Here is a 19,250-nt window from a genome sequence, read left to right as displayed (position 1 = left end):
TATTACATGTAATTGGCAAGTAGTTTTTTTTTTATTTACATTTTTTTCTGTAATGTGATGTGTTTTTTTTTTTTTTTTTTGTTAACTTGCTATAATATTACCACACTCCTCATAGCAATGAGGGGGAATTGGAGTGCAGTGTTTGCAAGTTTGTTCAGTGGATCAGTTTAGACATTCTCCATAAATAATATTCAACAAAAAATTAAAAAATATAAATTTTTAATGTGGCAAAATTACATGCAAGGCATGACATCACTGCATTTCTAATACTGAAATGAGGATTTGTGGAGGATTTCTGTACAAATAATTTGTCAGACAGAAAAAGCAAACAGTTTTACGGTTAAAAACACAGATGAGTCATCAGAAAAATGCAAGCCACAAGATGTGCCTGTAATACCCCAGGAAGAACATTGTGTACTACATCCATGAGTTACAAACTGTTGCATGCATGGCACAGCATTGTTCATGCTAACATTTAAATATGGAAATGTTCTCTCTGACTTATGCTTTACAAAAACAATTGTTTGTAAAACATTTATATCTACTATCTAAAAAATGTAAATGCACATTCAAAGAATTTATATTGAAATTTAAGATCGGTCTGCTCTCTGCTACAAAATAAAATAAAATAAATTAGGCACTTCAAATTCTGTGAATCAAATCTCAATAACAGGCTTATGGTGAACCATGTATAATCATTTAAAACATATATCTCAGGGATTACTCACACTTGCATGTTCTGTTTGTTAGAAAGGGAAGCGAAATAGTATGACAAATTAGGCATTTCCTTGGTGTAGCAAGTAGAATATAACAGTGTCATCACAAACCATTTACGGACAGAGGTGCTTCTGGGTAACATTTGTTAGGCCTGGGAAAATACTTTGTGTGTCCCTTTGCCTCTTTTCCGTGAATCATTTATAGTAATTTTTGCAGATTCTGTATTGTTGTCTGGCAGCAGAAATTTCTAGAATGCACCCAGATATGACATAGTGAAACACACTCCATGATGCACAACAACATTCAGTCGCAACTACTATATTGGTGGGAAAATATGTAGAATGTCTAACAAAATAGTAAGATTTTTAAGATTACTTTTATCATAGTAATTGTTAACTCTAAGGAACTTTTAATATCTTGTGTGTGTGTGTGTGTGTGTGTGTGTTTGCTTTTTACTTGTTCAGCTCTTCAATATTCAATGATTTCTATAACATATTTAGAAAATACACAAAGAAAAAAAAAATCATTATGTGAGAACGCTGTAAAAAACCCTAAATTTGAATCCTCAGAATTTAGGTAAGATATATCACTCGAACACTAGAGTTTATTTCCAATAAATAAATGAAACACTTTAATGTGTAAATTCTGGGAGAACCCTAACCCCACATTACTGTTCTTTTTTGATCAGTTGCTGTTGATTCATGAATCACTGTATTGTATGGCACAACTTGTGTGGAGTCTCAGCTCACAGACGGTCTGTTGTAACAGAACAAGGCTGTAAGTTACACATGAATTGTGAAAATAACTTGTTTTATGTAGACATGGCAATGCAAACTGACTAATTATCTAAGGCTAAGACTATTATTATTAAATGAAAATCAGATTTCATTCGAGTTAAGCAGAAGTCCAATAGGTTATTGTTATGATACAGGAAGAACACAACACAACATACGTGTTAGTTGTTGTAGAAACAGCTTTAAACTGTTGTACCACATAAACGGAAGTAAAAGCAGCTAAAATGAACTTGGACCGTTAAGTTTGTATGCCACATCCTATTTATTAACCGGAAACAGAATCACGATGCTCGCTGCCCTCCGACCAATAGGATTGTGCAAAGCGTCCTAAGCGGATGTCACATCCGGTCTGAACAGCCGGCAGGATTGAAGGAAAAATCTGGAGTATTCCACTAGTTGTGTCGTTTAACTTTAAACACGCTTGACTTGAGTTTATTCGTGCAGACACAATGACTTTCGATGTGCGGAGGTGAGTTGATGTTTGAAGCGAGTTGCTCGTGAGCTTGTGTTTTTCTTTAGTGCATGACTCAAACACGTCCATCACTAATCATAGAGACAGTGGTAGTGTTTCAAAACCTAGTGAGCTACCTACCTAGTATTTTTAACGAACGCGTGGAATGCGTCTGTCATGCACTAACTAGTAATTCCGTAAACTACAGTAGAATGCCCACCTTGTATTGTGAAAATACTTCTACAACCATTTCTTTTTTTTTAATGTTCTGTTATATATATATATATATATATATATATATATATATATATATATATATATATATATGAAAAACTGAGCTGGATGCTGTCAGCAAACTTTTGGCAACTACATGCAGCATTTACACAAATCAGACAAATCACAAGATGTGTTCTAAGCAAGAATTCTGACAGTGTTGCACATGACATTACATTTAATATTGATGTTGCGTAGTCGTCCACATGTTTGAACAGTTGCTTTTGTGTGCTAAATTCCTGCACATACTGGTCACACTGCATAGTTATGCAAATACAAAATAGGGCCCACAGCATGTGCAAATGACATCATATGTTGGCAACTAGTGTGTATATATCTCATCATGTGTTCTGCTGCTACATGGAAACCAAAAAATTTTATATGGAGGAAGAGACATTGAAAGAATAGTCATTTACATTGAATCTGTAACTGAATAGGTTGGTGGCTTGTAGAATTTTAATACAGTTGTACATTTGCTAAGACACATTAGGCATTGACTGGTGTTATCCAGACGCAATCCAGAAAAATAGTAAAAACTAGTTTTGTGAAATAATATTACAATTTAAAAGAACTGTTTTCTAAGTGATATATTTTAAGCTGTAATTTACTGATCATGTTTTGCTGACCAAAGCAGTTAATGCATCCTTGCAGAATAAAAGTGTTAATTTGTAAAAAAAAAAAAAAAAATCTTACTGACCCCAACCAAATGAACGGTTTTACTTCAATTTGTCTCTAATTGTTGACGTCACATTTTTTCCTATCGAGATATGAGGAAAAATAATTAAATCTGAATTGTAGTTTATTCCTATTGTTAGTTTAATAGTATTATTGTCAAAAGCTTTAATGCATTCCAAATTGAATGGCATAAAGGTATTGATGTTAATTTTGAGTCATTAATGTGTATTTACGTGTGAAATTCATTATTCATATGTCTTCCCAAAAAAGTTACAAAAGTAATTATAAAAACAGAACGTCACTATAAAGATCTTGTTAGTCTGGAGACTTTAATGTGTCAGATGACTGTAGACAGATTCTGAATACATCGGAAGGAGCAGGCGCCAGGATGTTTCCTATCTTGTTTGCTCTGAAAGTTCTGAGGCTGTTCTGGTCAGGGTAATGCTTAAAAAAAAAAATTCCCCATCTGTTTAGGTGTTTAATGTCCAGCATTTTTGTCTTTGACTTGCTTTAACAGTGAAAGTCACACACAGAATGTGCAAATATAGGTCTGTGGGCATTGTGCTATTGCATCATAATACTCAATTGTTGGTTGCTAATGCTAAGGCGACAACACAAGCTTGTTTCCTTGTTTCCAATCCAGCTTCCTTTTAGCTCATCTGTAGACTAATCTGATTGCCCAATGAAAGTGCCAGAGAGGCCTGAAATAAAACCATCTGCTCTTTATATAGTAGACATCACTTCCTCTTTAAAAACACACTGAGAATGGTGGTTTGCCTGAGAATAGACTCATAAACCCTCTGTTGACATATGAGTATAATTTGAATATAATTTCTGTATTCAGATGGGTGAATGTGTGTTTTCATTGTGCCAGTTAACATATAGTCTGTGCTTTTGTATTTATTATCATTTTGAACTTCCTGACTTTAAATTGTACTGTAAAAAAAGCAATCAGTTTGTTGTTATTGGCTTTAGAAAGTAATGTTTATATTTTAAACTTTTTTTTTGCACTTAAAGCATAGATGCATTCACTATATTTGTTTTCATAGGCTTTAAATTGCATTGATTAATGTTTGGCTGACAACAGAATAACAAATCATTTTAACAGTTATTCATTGTGGCTTTTCATCATTTAATAAAAGAAAGAAGGAAAAATAAAAGTTAGTTTGCTCTATTAAATTTTAACAGAACTTGAATGTTTACTGGTTTGTGTTTACTGTAAAGGCCATAATTGATCCTGCTTTGGAATTGTTTTCATAGACAACAAAAATAATGAAAAAAGCTCACCACATCACATGGTGTACATCACTGTGATATTGCTTAATAACAAACGAATCATAATACTACATCTGATGTTGCTGTTATGGAGAAAAACATTACAGTTTAATGTGGGGAATTGAATTCAGATATATTTTATTGTATATTTATTGTAAGATTTGTACATTTGCTGCAATTAACTTTCCACTCTAACGTCATCATCCATTTAAAGGGAAAGTTCACCCAAATAACATGAGGGTGAGTTATTAATTACATAATTTACATTTTTGGGTGAACTATCCCTTTAAGAATTCTTCATAATTTTATCGGTTTTAGTTTTTATTCATACGTTGGCACGATTTATATTTGGTAAATTCAGCCATGTGTTTTTTCAAAGATTTGACTATTCTTAACAAACTAACAGTTGCACAGTATAATTAGATAAAACCATTCCCTTGTCACTGTGGTGCAGTGTTGTATCTGTTAATATACGAGCCCTTGAGTGTGTGCTGATGTTTGACTCAGAGCGGCCGTGACTGTTGCAGTGGTAATTCAGGAAATAAGAAATATCTGAGAGATCCTCCTCAACAGCCCGGGGGAACGTCTAAATGGTACACCTGTTGTGCAACACATTGAAAGTGGTCTGTTTTGCCTAATCCACGTTTTTGTGTGTGTGTACTGAAAACACATTTTGTTTCCATATTCTCTGCTTAACAAGTAAAGACATAAACCTATAGACTGAAAGGTTTACTAGACATTAGCTTCAGTTTGAGTTTAGACAATTCTCTGCATTTTCAAAATCCCTGTTTTCAGTTGTGCTGATATCTGTTCTTGAGTTGATCCAACCTGATCTCATGAGAAAATGTAACTCTTTTACACAGTGCTGAATTTGTATAAATTCATACAATTATGTTCATGATAGTGCATGGTATTTGTATTGGTATTTGGTCCAGAAAGTTAATTAAATGAACGAGTGAATACAGACAGATTTATATTAAACTACAGTTAATGAAAGTGCTCTTCAGTTTTCGGCACAAAAATAGTAGGTAACACTTGTCAACTATTAACTACGAGATTTCTCTCAATAAATTCTTAATTTGCTGATTATTAATAGTTCGTAAGGTAGTTGTTAGGTTGTATTGGGTAAGATTAGGGATGTAGAAAAAGGCATTAATATGTTTTTAATTAGCACTAATACATGTCTAATATTCTAGTAATATGTATTCTAATAAGCAACTTATAGGTGTTACCTATTCTAAAGTGTTACCATCAAATCTAGTTTGGGGCCACTGTATATTCTTCAGTCTCCATTACCAAATCGGGTCTTACACAGTATGAAGACATCGACGAGGGATGTCAGAGGTTTAGGAACAGCATGTCCTCTCCTGAGTTTCACACAATGGGGTTCCCTTCTACATACTGTGATCTCTTCTGTCAGAACACGGTGAACTATGTGGTTCCTGTTGTGGGAGGGGGGGGATATAGGAGAGAAGCGCCAGGCTGACTCCCCCTCCAGCATTGGGTCATTTCACTGCAAGAAAAAGTGTTTTTGAGGGCAGGCGGTGTGAAGGGTTGGACCAGAGTGCTGATGTAGTCAAGGTTTCAAAGCCCAAAAAGGGCACAAGACTCCGAGCTGGGTTGTTTTGCTCCTTAAAAAGTCAAGGATTGGACACATTCCTAAAGGGTGTGATGTTAGGCTTGAACTTTGTGAAGAGTTTACTTCTTTCTTGGTGTCGTCTTAAACAAACCGAGGATTGTAGTTTCTTTTCTGTTAATAAACAAGCATAACTTTGACAGTTTGTTGTGAAGTAACAGTCTTTGTTATTTAATATAATTGCATATACCATGTATTGCTTCAATGTTCTTGTTATCTACTGTGTTTTATTTAAAGGAGGGCCATTCGTTTTTAAGGGATTCTACGTTTGACGGCAAATGCAGATGTTTTTCGGTGCAGTACGAATTAAGTATTGTGCAGTTAAACACTGTAGGGTGCAGTTAATTGCTCAATTGCAAAAAATCTCAAATATGACCCCCCCCCCCAAAAAAAAACATTATTGTTTCCCTTATAATCCCTGAAGTTTCCCCTTGATTTGTTTCTTAGTGAGACTCAACAATCATCTTTGTCTTGTTTTCCTAAATAAAATATGTAAAAAATAAAAAAAATTGATTTAAAAAAAAAGTTTTTAAAGAAGTTTCTTCTGGTCATCAAGGCTACATTTATTTGATCAAAAATAAAGGGGAAAAAATCTACTGTATAATGTAATGTATTCCATTTATTTATTCAAGTCTTCAGTGTCACATGATCTTCAGAAATCATTCTAATATGCTGATTTATTATTAGTGTTGAAAACTGCTGTACTGCTTTATTTTTTTGGATACATTTTTTTTCAGGATTCTTTGATGAATAAAAAGACAAAAAGAAGAGCATTTATTTAAAATAGAAAGCTTTTCTAACAAAATACACTAAAGTTCAAAAGTTTGGGGTCAGTAAAAGAAATTCTAACTTTTACTCAGTAAGGATGTGTTAAATATTTAAGAAGTGATGGCAAAGATTTATCATTGTTAGAAAAGATTTATACTTTGAATAAATGCTGCTATTTTTAACTTTATTCATCAAAGAATCCTGAAAAAAGTATAATCGGTTCCCAGAAAATATTAGCCAGCACAACTGTTTCCAACATTGATAATTCTAATAATAAATTAGCAGATTAGAATGATTTCTGGAGAATCATGTGACAATGATCCCAACTTTTTGAGCGGTAGTGTATTTCACATGTTTCAGGCTAAACAAGTTAAAGGGGGAAAAAATCAAGTGGCAGTCATGCAGTGAAAAACAAATGAATGTATCTCATTTTAAAAATGTATATCTATTTTGACATGAAGTGTAGCCTGAAGGGCCCTTTTTAAGCCAGGATTTTTTGGGTATGTAGTTTTGAAATGTTTATTGTTTGCCTTTCCTGATATTCACTCTGGACACAGAGATTGATGTGTGTTTATTCAGTGCTGACAGCCTTTGCTCTGACCTCAGCCACACTGTTGTGTGAAGAAATGTGTTGGTTAAGAAGGTTGTGATTATAAAGCAGGAATGCAGAGGAAGAGGTGTAACTCAAGAAGCGGGGGGTGCTCTAGACTGTTGCATCTGGGCCGGTGTTTCATGCACATTCCTGAAGTCCTCTGTAATGCCTTTCACTACACTGGGAACACAATGTGCTTTCACATGAACTCTTCCCAGGGGTCTGCAATGTTTACCTTTCTTTTTTTCTCTCTTATTCTTCTCTCTATTTTCCTTCCAGGTTCGATATCTACAGGAAAGTGCCCAAAGATCTTACCCAGCCCACGTATACTGGAGCTTTCAGTGAGTGCCAGTGTTTTTGTTAATTTGCCATCATAGACCCTCATCCGATCCAATCTGGCACTGGCTTTTACAGCCTGTTGCTACTCTGCTGCTTTTTGTGTGATTACATCAACATTCCTCCTTTGATCCACAGTTGTAGTTTTTCCAAACTAATTTGCAGAGTCAGTTTTAGTTTCCCAACTGAGTATGGCTCATCGTATCCTCATGATTTGGAAGGATGGATGTTTGTAACACTAGATGTTAACGTTTGACTCATGATAATATGAGACACGCTCGTTCCTGTGGCTCTGTACATTGTTGTTTTGCTCTCAAGGGAATTACTTAACGTTTAGTCATGTTTGCTGAAACCTGTGTAGACCAACCCTAAACTCAACCTAAATATTTAGCCCCTTAACCGGTTCTGTGATGAAGCTCTCAAGTACCCAATGTAAATATCTATAGTTTGTTTGGTGGCTTTTTGTAGGAAGGGTAGTTGTGTTACTTGTGTTAAAGGAATAGTTCACCCAAAAATGAAAATTTGGTCATCATTTACTCAAGTTGTTCCAAACCTGTATGAGTTTTCTTTCTTCTCTTGAATGCAAAAGACAATATTTTGAAGAATACTGGTAATGAACAGTAGACATTGACTTCCATAGAAGAAAAAATAAATTCATATTTATTTATTTATTTATTTATGCATATATATATATATATATATATATATATATATATACATCTATACATATATGTATAGATGTATGTATAGATGTATGTATGTGTATATATATATATATATATATATATATATACAGTACAGAGCAAAAGTTTGGACACACCTTCTCATTCAAAGAGTTTTCTTTATTTTCATGACTATGAGAATTGTAGATTCACACTGAAGGCATCAAAACTGTGAATTAACACATGTGGAATTATATACATAACAAAAAAGTGTGAAACAACCGAAAATATGTAATATTCTTGGTTCTTCAAAGTAGCCACTTTTTGCTTTGATTACTGCTTTTCACACTCTCGGCATTCTCTTGATGAGCTTCAAGTCACCTGAAATGTTCTTCCAACAGTCTTGAAGGAGTTCCCCGAGAGATGCTTAGCACTTGTTGGCCCTTCTGCCTTCTGTCTGCGGTCCAGCTCACCCCTAAACCATCTGGATTGGGTTCAGGTCCGGTGACTGTGGAGGCCAGGTCATCTGGCACAGCACCCCATCACTCTCCTTCTTGCTCAAATAGCCCTTGATGCCTTCAGTGTGAATCTACAATTTTCATAGTCATTAAAATAAAGAAAACTCTTATATATGTATGTGTATATATATATATTCATGTATATATGTGTGTGTGTGTGTGTATATATATATATGTGTATATATATATATGTGTGTATATATATATATATATATATATATATATATATATATATATATATATATACACATACACATACACATACACATACACATACACACACACACACACACACACACACACACACACACACACGTGTTTGTGTATGTATATGTTTCTATATACAAACTATTAATTGAGGACCCAAAACTGATTGGTTACCCACATTCTTTCAAATATTATTTTTCTGTGTGTTCAGAAGAAGAAAGAAACTCATACAGGTTTGGAACAACATGAGCTTAAATAAATGATGACATTATTTTCATTTTTAGGTGAACCATCCCTTTAAGATCTTTTCAAAATGATCATCTACTAAAATAAGACAGGATCTGTTTGATTTTATGGACTTTTAAAGCTTTTCCGTATAGCTAATGAAACTTTTCATTTAATCAACTTTTCTGCCATTCTGTAGAGTTGACAAAAACATAGATATAAAAAAAGGGAAGGGTAAAATGACAATAAGCTAAATCAGTGAATTTAGCATCATTTGTATGATTTAATCCATCCTGTTTTTAAAGAAGATAACGTCATCAGTCTGATCGAATCAACTCAAGTAATAATAATATCATCAAAGTGTTAATAATTTCTTTCCCAGTATTATCTTCATTAAAGTGTGACCAGAATCAGTGAGCTATGTGTCATAGCGACATGCCTTATTGTTTGTGTTGTAGCTAAACATTAGCTTGAGTAAGCTGGAACAAACCAGAGTCAGAGTATGACGTGTCAGCCACAAAGTCATGTGACCACAGATCACTGGAGATTGTCTCCATGTAAATATGCACTTACTTCTGCAGTCAGAAGTTTGACTCATTTGGTCACATGTTGAACTTGTTAATGATTACACTTCCCAGAGCAATAAAGCCATGCACATTTATTCGCCTGTTGAGCACCCTTATGTAATGCCGCTTTGACTCTTATATACACTTGACGTTGTAATTATTATTATGGGGATACATCATTTTGAGAAATGACATCAATGCTAACAACAAAGAACATTTCTGAAAACATGTTACTTTCAGCAAACACTGACTTAAAATGTTCCTTTAAAAACATCTTCACGTAACTCGTCTAGTTATACAAACCGCTCACTGTTTTCTTGGCCTTTTCTTGTCCCCTCAGTTTCCGTATGCTGCTGCTTCTTCATGTTGTTCCTCTTTCTCTCAGAGCTGACGGGATTCATCGCTACAGAAATGTATGTATGAATGTTGTTCCCATAAAGACACCAATGAAAAATCAAAATTACATCATTTTATTTTTTGGGGGGTCCAGATATATAAATACAATTTACACAGACAGATGTTATAATGAATGGTTTTTAATTTCCGAATTAAAAATAATTGTATTTTATTCATTTATTTTTTATTGTATTTTAATTTTTTTGGGGGGGGGTATTAATAAAAAAAGTCTAGTTTAAAATCTGACGATGGTATCACAAAACCTCAAGAACAGGTCAGAAGTCAGAATGTTTTTTTTTAATCCAAAATTATATTAGTGATAAGTAAAATATTAGTGTGCATTACCTTTAGTGCAATGGTTAGAACATGACATTTTTTAGAGTTAGTATGTTTTTTTGAAAATGGTTATTTAAGGTATTTTTATCAGCACCTTTAGATGCATGACTTTATGACCTGAATGCAATCACACTGTTGTAACTTCAGTGACCGATCAGTTTCACACAGGTCGTAGACATTGCTGCCTGTTTGTCAACTGCTTTCAAGTGTTCACCAGGGGAAGTGAGGAAACCAACATTGCCCTCACTGCAGTTTAGTTATTTCACTGTCAGGCTTGCATAGTTACCTTTACAGGTGACTTATGTTTGTAGGTACTATATTTAATGTATTTGTGTGTTTACAGAGTAAATGAATTGTATGTGGATGACCCCGATAAGGACAGTGGGGGGAAGATAGATGTGAGTGTAAACATCAGTTTGCCAAACTTACACTGTGATTGTGAGTATATGCATTAAACACAACAACACTCTTACCACTTGTGTATCACATCATGAATTGTTGACATGCTGTGTGTGTTAGCAGTGACATTACTGTTAGTATGGGGTCTTCATTCATTTAGCAGAGCTCCTGACGTACATTGTGATGAGAACTCCCGCACAGTTTAACATCACTGAAAGACTTCGATTGAGAAATATTGTGTTGGCTTCCTCACAGAAGGATCAGGATAGATCTATTCGTCAGTCAAACGGGAAATTAATAGTCATACGTGAGCAAGTGTATGAGGAAATACTGTTTCATATTTGGTGATGCTTTGCATATCATTTTGCCAAATAATACCTGATATGTCATCTTTGCATAAGTGATTCAGTCACATGCTCTATTTAACTATTAAGCCACAATTGTGATCACTGGTTATTTAGATTAAGGCTGGGCAACGTGTCAGATAAAATCAGGAAAATTTGACTGAAAAATGGTTAAATAGTCTTCCTTATGTATTTGGTGAAGAGTGTTTATTGATAATATGCAGATTTTTACTGTATTGTAAGTAGATGAATAGGTAAATAGCTATTAAATATTTTGAATGTGAATCTCAATAAATGGGGGGGGGTGTCCTACAAATATTGAGATTTTTAGATGCATCACCAAGCACTAATTAGGATCATAGAACGACTATGTTGACATTTGTTTGGAAAGTGACTCAAAGATTGTGTTTATAAATGTCAGTACCCTCTGAGGAATTGTGGTCACCTCTGATGTTGTTTTCGGGCAGATCCTCAAATGTTTCCAAAGACATGTGCATCTGTCTGTCTCACACACATTACACAGAGCCCAGGCTGTGTTCTGAGAAACGTCTATAACGTCTAATAGAGGTTATGCCTGTTATGGAACACGTGTTTTCTTTTAAACGAGCCACTTCTGACTGAAACCCAAGATTTTCTGATTTTGTTATGAGTCATGGAGACAAGCCTCGCTGTGATCTCGATAGTGACCTCATTTAATGTACTGTTCTCAAACAAAGATTGGAAGCACAAGAAGACGTCGTTTCACCTTTTTGGAAGATAACAAGTTTCGCATAAGAATTTGCTCCCGTGATGCTAAGGTGTTTAGAGTGGTTTTGTAGGGGATTTATATGCACATAATGCATCCTTGAGTGGTTTCTAAGGTGTTATGATTGGTTTCTAGGTGGTTAATGCTGGCCTTCTGAAGTCCAATATAAGCCTCTCTGAAATTCTGACCTCTAAATATGACTTAAGTCATTACTTCAATGCAAGTCAATGGGCTTTTTAGTGTGTGTGTGTGTGTGTGTGTATGTGTGTATGTGTATGTATGTATATATATATATATATATATATATATATATACAGTACAGACCAAAAGTTTGGACACACCTTCTCATTCAAAGAGTTTTCTTTATTTTTAACACTAAAGGCATCAAGGGCTATTTGACCAAGAAGTTGAAGTTTGTTATTTATTTAATTCCACATGTGTTAATTTATATATATATATATATATATATATATATATATTTTTTTTTTTTTTTTTTAATTGTTTTTGCTTATTTTATTGTATACCAGATGAAATGTCTAGAATGATAAAAGCAATAAAAGCACATGTTATGAATGGATCAGAAGACTTAAATTTGGTCCATAATAACTGATAATTGATAAATGGCTTTTAACATGCCATATCATGTTATCCTTGGAAAATTATTATTATTATTATTTGATTTATTTATTTGTTATATACTTTTAACTTTTTTTTATACAAAAGAACATGGTCTTTCCATGATTTTACTCTTACAATGCTAAATTAGTTGTAATTTTTGTAAGCATACTGTACACATTGTTCCACATTTAAGTTGCAACATAACCTTCTGACACGTTGTGGAAAATGTGGATGTTTTTTTCTTTTTGTGCTAAGAAAATGTTGCAAGAACTTTAGTATTCTGGGCACACATCAGACTGCACTTAAAAAGCCAATTAAATGTGTCCATTCACACATTTGCTATTTAATGAGTGGAGCTTTCGTGTTCAAAGTTTACTGGAATCTAATCTCCAAAAAGAACAACAACTAAAAAATGTTGTGGTTTAAGGCTTTATTTGTCCAGTCAGTAATGAGAGACCAGAGCAACGTGAGCAGTTTAGCTCAGTGGAAACAGTCAAACACTCTGGAAAGTGTTTAATGGAATCATTCGGTCTTTCATTTTCTGGCTGGCCTTTTATTTTTGTACATTTGAGATCATGAATAGAAATTATAGTCATTAAAGGGGTAAAGAGTCAGTGTTGCGCTCTCGTCCATTTAGGAATGCAGTCTTAAAATAGCATTGGGCAACGTGACAGCATGCTGTTAGGATACACCGCTGTCAGAAGATCTGTTACTCAGGTTTTTTATTTCTTAGCTGTGAAAGGTCAAATAAACAGTTGTGTATAATGATTCTACTGAACTCTTGAACTTGCTGCATATGTATGAAGATGTTCAAGTTCACCAAAAATGACTTGGCCTGTTACTCTATCAAGCTCCGAAAACACCAAGAATAGTTGAGAGAGGTTTTTATTTTGTTATTGCAATTGTTATTGTAAAAGTGTCCTTTTGTACAATATAAATGAAAGTGTTTAAGCCAGGTCTGTAACTTTCAGTTGTGTATATGTTTGTATGTACACAGTGGTGGGTTTGGACATCCAGGATGAGATGGGGCGGCATGAAGTGGGCCACATAGAGAATTCAATGAAAGTGCCTCTAAACAACGGTCACGGGTGCCGCTTTGAAGGGGAGTTCAGTATTAATAAAGTAAGAGATGCTTCACATCAGTGGGATACTTTTTCTACTTGCTGAATGTTTCTTGTGGAACTTCTCATTATAAAACTAGAAGCTATAAGGAGTGTGATTAGTGTGCTACCTGAAGGGCTAACTATTACTGTCATCATATGAAAGGCCTTCTCTCAAATGAATGGACTTGTACCATCTGATGTGTTTGCCTGTATGATAATGGTGTTGACTTGGTTTTCTGTAGGTTCCAGGAAACTTTCACGTGTCAACACACAGTGCGACTGCTCAGCCTCAGAGCCCTGATATGACCCACATCATCCACAAACTCGCCTTTGGGGAGAAGCTTCAGGTTGGGTCGTCCACATGCAGTCAATAAGAATTACAATGTAAAAGAAACATGTAAAAATCATATCATATGATTCAATTTCAGGTGCAGCATGTCCAGGGGGCTTTTAATGCATTAGGTGGAGCCAACAGACTTCAGTCCAACGGTATGTCTTTTTTGTGAGCTTTTTAGATGATTACTCTATAGAAATATAGCGTGCATAAGCAAAGCAAAGGCATTTTTGTGTATATATATATATATATATATATATATATATATAGATAGATAGATAGATATATGTATATTTATATATATATATAGATAGATAGATATAGATATTTAAACATTTGTTAAAAAATTATGTTAGTTAATGCATTTAATAACCATAACTAACAGTGCATTACATTCCCACAACAGCATCTCACAATACATTCATTAAAGTACTTATTAATAATTGGTAACATTAAATATGCGATATATAATTATAAAAATACAACTGTTCATTAGTTCATGTTAGGCCAGGTCTATTAAATAATATTAACAGATACAGATATTTTGGAGCTTAACATTTCCTAAGAATATTAAATGCTTTAGAAGTATTGCCATTGTTAGTTTGTCAACTAATGTAGTTAACTAATGTTAACAAATAAAACCTTAATTATAAAGCGTCACCATACTCGTTTTATTATTATTGTTTATGAAAAATACTGTAACAGAACAACTTCTCTGCTTGGTGATATTTGAAATATTTTTATCTGCCAAATAAAAGTCATGTGGTGCAACCAATATGCAGAATAAACCTAAAGGAAATGACATCACATAGAGGACCCCTGCAGACCCCCATGACTTTGTATAAATGAAAAAAGTTTAGAGAGACTCTGAATGCTCATCTTTTTTAAAGTCAAGTGGATTCTAATTGGCTAATGAGGTTTTTATTATTCATCAGCTGGGAAAAAGTATGCTCTGGAAGTCATTCAGACTGTATTGTTCCTCTGTGTTTACTTTAATATTCTCATAGAACTAGAACCATGATTATAACTTTATCCTTGGAGTGAGAAGAGCTTAATTGTAGTGCCAAAACATATCAAATCCCTTGCACAAGGTGGTCCTAAGAATCACGTGTCCGTAGTACGAGAGAAGTAACATGTAACAAAATGTAATACTTTGAGTTACTGTAGGAGTTTGTATGAGCAAGACTGTAATTGCTGCACACACTGCTTGCTCTTGTCTGTTTGTCGACTCAAAGTGCAGTGCTCATGAGCATCCAGACGAACACATGTCACAGATTGTATTACACATAAATAGATCACAGTAACGAGAGAAAGAACAACGTCACTCGAATGAAATGAGCTACCATCCTGTCTGTTCTTCTGAATCTGAATGTAATTTCTGGAGAAATGAAGCCAAGTGTTTCTTTTTCTTCAGCTTTAGCTTCTCACGATTACATTCTGAAGATCGTCCCTACAGTTTACGAGGACCTGGGAGGGAAGCAGAGATTTTCCTACCAGTACACTGTGGCAAACAAGGTAATCTGAGCCACACACATCCACGTTACTGAGAAGCTGGTCTAAATTTATGAATGTGATTAGATGATGGCTTCTAAATCGGCCTGTTTACCACAGATGCTAAATGAATTCTGTCTCTCTATTATTAAGTGCCATCCACCATTTATAACCTCTAAAGACCCTTCAGGGGACATTTGCAGTGACAGCTGGCGGCGTTGTGTGTGTGTGTGTGTGTGTGTGTGTGTGTGTGTGTGTGTGTGACCAGAGAGCCATGTGCTGTGAGTTAATGTGTAGTCAGGTTGTTCTTATGTTCTTATTCAGAGGGTGTAAAAGTACTTAAAGTATGAGTGTAGTGTCAAAACATGACCCTGCGAGGCTCTGGGAAACTTCAGATGTGAAATAAAGTCATTACTTAAAAGAGTGTTCAGCAGTATCTGATTTGATGTTCATAAACGTATAATTGTTTGAGTAATTGTCAGCAGTGTTCAAACTCATTCTTATTATATGTGTTGCTTTTAAATGGCTTCCATTGGTTGTGCTAAACTGGCGATTTAAAAATAGACAAATCAGTGTTTTATCCTCACTCAATTAGGCTACTTTAAATTTTACTCTTTTTTTCATGTGGGTTTTACATACATTTTATTGTTTCTGTATTTTAAGAAAAAAATGTTAGGTTTTATTTTAAACTAAAAAAAAAAAAATATAATATTTATAATAAGTAATATGAAGTAAAACCAACCCAAACCTATATGCATTTATGTTGTCCAAGCAATAATACACCATTTTCCCCCTTTGCATGTGTAATTGTTTTTTAAAACTTTCATGGCTGCTACTTACAATATATAACGAGCCTACAAAAGAAAGTATAAATACAAAATCTAAAATGTGTATTTTTGTTTTAGGAGTGGTTTGAGGTTAGGCGTAGTGCAACAGTACTTACATTTTGAGAGTACACACTTGTTTATATATGGTTAGAAATCATTTCCTTCTAAAGAAACTGAATATGAAGAACACATGTGTTCAGTACTGGAGTATAGAGCACTGACAGTCCAGTATACTAATGCAGTTATCAATTACTGTGGGATTATTTACTAATTTATTTATAATTTATATCATTGTAACGTCAAAGAGTTGATCTTTGATTACGCATGAAAATGGAAAAAGTTTGGTAACACTTTAGTTCAGGGACCAATGCTGGCTGTTTATTAGTACTTCTAAAGCACATATTAATGCCTTGTTCTGCATGAACATATTCTAGATCCATTAATCCTCTTCAGTACCTAAACTTAACAACTAACTTACTAACTATTAATAAGCAGCAAATTAGGAGTTTATTCATATTAATTAACAGTTAATTAATAGTGAGGAATTGGTTCCCGAACTAAAGTACGACCAAAAGTTTTTAGTAAAAAAAAGTATTTTTAATTGTACTTTTTTTTTTTTTCTAGGAGTATGTGGCGTATAGCCATACGGGACGCATCATCCCTGCGATATGGTTTCGGTATGACCTGAGTCCAATCACAGTGAAATACACAGAGAAGAGACAGCCCTTCTACCGCTTCATCACTACTGTGAGTTACTCTCTATGTGTATAGCTCTCTCTCTTTCTCTCTCTCTCTCTCTCTCTATATATATTTATATGTATATATTGACTCTGTCTCCGTCAGATTTGCGCTATCATCGGCGGGACATTCACAGTGGCCGGCATCATTGACTCCTGCATATTCACAGCCTCTGAAGCCTGGAAGAAAATCCAGATTGGGAAAATGTCATGAGTATTCGTATCTATGCATCATGCCTTTTATTTATGCGAGCCAAACCTCTGCACACCTGTCAGTACAACCTGACCCACACTAGCCACAAGTGGAAAACATCGTCACTCCAGTTCATTTCTCGGTGTGCTCATTTGGATAGACTGGTTTTCATCTCTAAACATTTAATAGAGTGTATTACAGGGATTTCATTTGGAGGATGTAGGTGGTTTCCTTACTTCACTGCCATATTCATTCAGCCAAAATGTTAATAGTTAAACTAATGTGGAAAGAACCGGTCTCACTCTTTGGAAGGAAGCCAGGGTTTCCTCATTCAGATAGACGTTACTGAGATAAGTTTAAGTCTATAGTGTTACATACTTTGATTGGTTTAAATAGAATTCCACAATAAATCATAACTCTATTCAATGTGTACTTATGAACTGATCTGTTGGGTTTATCTCATGAAACCTGTCAAAGAGCATGTCTTATTGGAGTTTTGGGGTCTTATTGCACCTCATAGTGAAATTAAAATTATTTAAAAACATTTTTATTAATAAATAAAAAATATTATAAAAACATTTTTACATTGTGATTTATTTGCATGACGATTAAACCCATTTACCCCAATTCTCATTACACTACATGGATAATTATGTATTATGTATTATGTATAATGCACATCATGGTAGTATACTGTGTAATTTTTTTTTTTTTTTTTTTTTTTTTGCTTTTAATATGTGCAGATTTTAATTATTTTACTGTATTTATACAGTAACTTATTACACTAATGGGAATTATCATTGAGAAAAATGTCCATATGAATTCTGGTAATGAGAATTTGGGGTTAAATGTATTTAATTATCATGAAATCTATTTTAATGTTCCTTAAATTGGATTGATTTTCTTATTTCTTTTGATTCATTTGATTAGATGTTTTAGGGTGAGCTATGAGCTGTATGTATTTCATGAGATAAACCTGTAGGTTTTTAAGGAAGTGCATGCTGGTCTTATTTGGGTTAAGTTAAGTAATGTGGATTCCCAGATTGACTTTTCATGATATATCTTGCACTCTGGTGGCATTCTGATTGTAGACCTGTATTTTAGTTTGTTTGATTGAAGGGAAAGTATGAATGTCATCTTTTTTACCTGAAAGACTGCTGAAGGAATGCTTTTTATTTATATTCATGCCTGTAAAGGTACTCTAAATGGTTTAATGATACTTTTTTTTCCCTCAGTCCATAATGTTTATTAACCTTTTATTTTTGTGAAGACTAGGCTGGAAACGTGTTGTTTGTGTCTTGTCAAGTGTTCCCTCACAACACTTCCTGTCAGTGTTTTGACCGTGTTCTAAGATCTGGCTGTACTGGTTACACAGGACTGTTCAACATGAAAACAACTACGTGTCTAATGTGTGACGCGTCCTTGCCACAAGTTGACATGACAACAGAAGTGTATTTTCACTTCAGAACGGAAACCACAGCCTACATGTCAGCTATGCGGCACAAACTACTTGGATATGTCAAGTCTTTAAGAAATTTAAAGTTAATTTTTTTTTTTTTTGTCAAACGTTAATCAAAACGAACCATGATTGTTGAGGTTCCATACTCATTTCCGAACGTATAATTTAGCCCTCCTTGATTATTTACTCACATGAATGTGATCATCTGGGCTGTGCCACTTTTTTCTGTCTTCGTTTACCATGGTAAGAATAAACCACAGCAACAGCCGGCTGTTTGTTTGTTTGTTTGTGTTTGTTTGTCTTTTCAAAATTCTGATTAGTTTTATTTTTTTTATTTTTTTTTAGGTGTACCATAATGTTAAAAAAAAAGTCAAAATAAACATTACGGAGCCATTTAACACAAGACTTGATCTTAATTAGGTTATTAAATGAGTCCTTTGAGTTTATTGTCTTTAATGATCATTTCTACTTATAAAAATATATAGTACGTTTCCATAAAATATTATTAAAATGTAATGATATAGTTATATGATATAGTTATATTATTATATGCAGTACTGTAAAAATTTGTCA

The 19,250-nt window shown here is 34.1% G+C and overlaps 1 protein-coding gene across 1 annotated transcript; it reads left to right on the top strand.

Moving 5' to 3' along the window:
* Positions 1 to 1,807: 1,807 nt before the first annotated feature.
* Positions 1,808 to 18,946, top strand: LOC113113376 (endoplasmic reticulum-Golgi intermediate compartment protein 1). The gene is made up of 10 exons (XM_026279521.1): positions 1,808 to 1,980; positions 7,461 to 7,522; positions 10,036 to 10,108; positions 10,771 to 10,865; positions 13,531 to 13,655; positions 13,879 to 13,983; positions 14,065 to 14,125; positions 15,385 to 15,485; positions 16,913 to 17,035; positions 17,132 to 18,946. The coding sequence occupies exons 1-10, from the start codon at positions 1,961 to 1,963 to the stop codon at positions 17,237 to 17,239; spliced, it is 873 nt and encodes a 290-aa protein (XP_026135306.1). The 5' UTR covers positions 1,808 to 1,960; the 3' UTR covers positions 17,240 to 18,946.
* The last annotated feature ends 304 nt before the right edge of the window (positions 18,947 to 19,250 follow it).

The sequence above is a fragment of the Carassius auratus genome, chromosome 14, assembly GCF_003368295.1.
Source record: "Carassius auratus strain Wakin chromosome 14, ASM336829v1, whole genome shotgun sequence".
NCBI classification, from domain to species: Eukaryota; Metazoa; Chordata; class Actinopteri; order Cypriniformes; family Cyprinidae; genus Carassius; species Carassius auratus.
Note: the sequence above shows the minus strand (reverse complement) of the source record. Positions and strands in the feature narration are given on the sequence as shown.

Bases quoted from the DNA above. Each gene is read 5' to 3' on its own strand.
- LOC113113376 (XM_026279521.1), top strand. From the start codon at position 1,961: ATGACTTTCGATGTGCGGAG. The intron at 1,981-7,460 runs GTGAGTTGATGT...TTTTCCTTCCAG, and splicing joins ATGACTTTCGATGTGCGGAG to GTTCGATATCTACAGGAAAG. The intron at 13,984-14,064 runs GTTGGGTCGTCC...ATTCAATTTCAG, and splicing joins CCTTTGGGGAGAAGCTTCAG to GTGCAGCATGTCCAGGGGGC.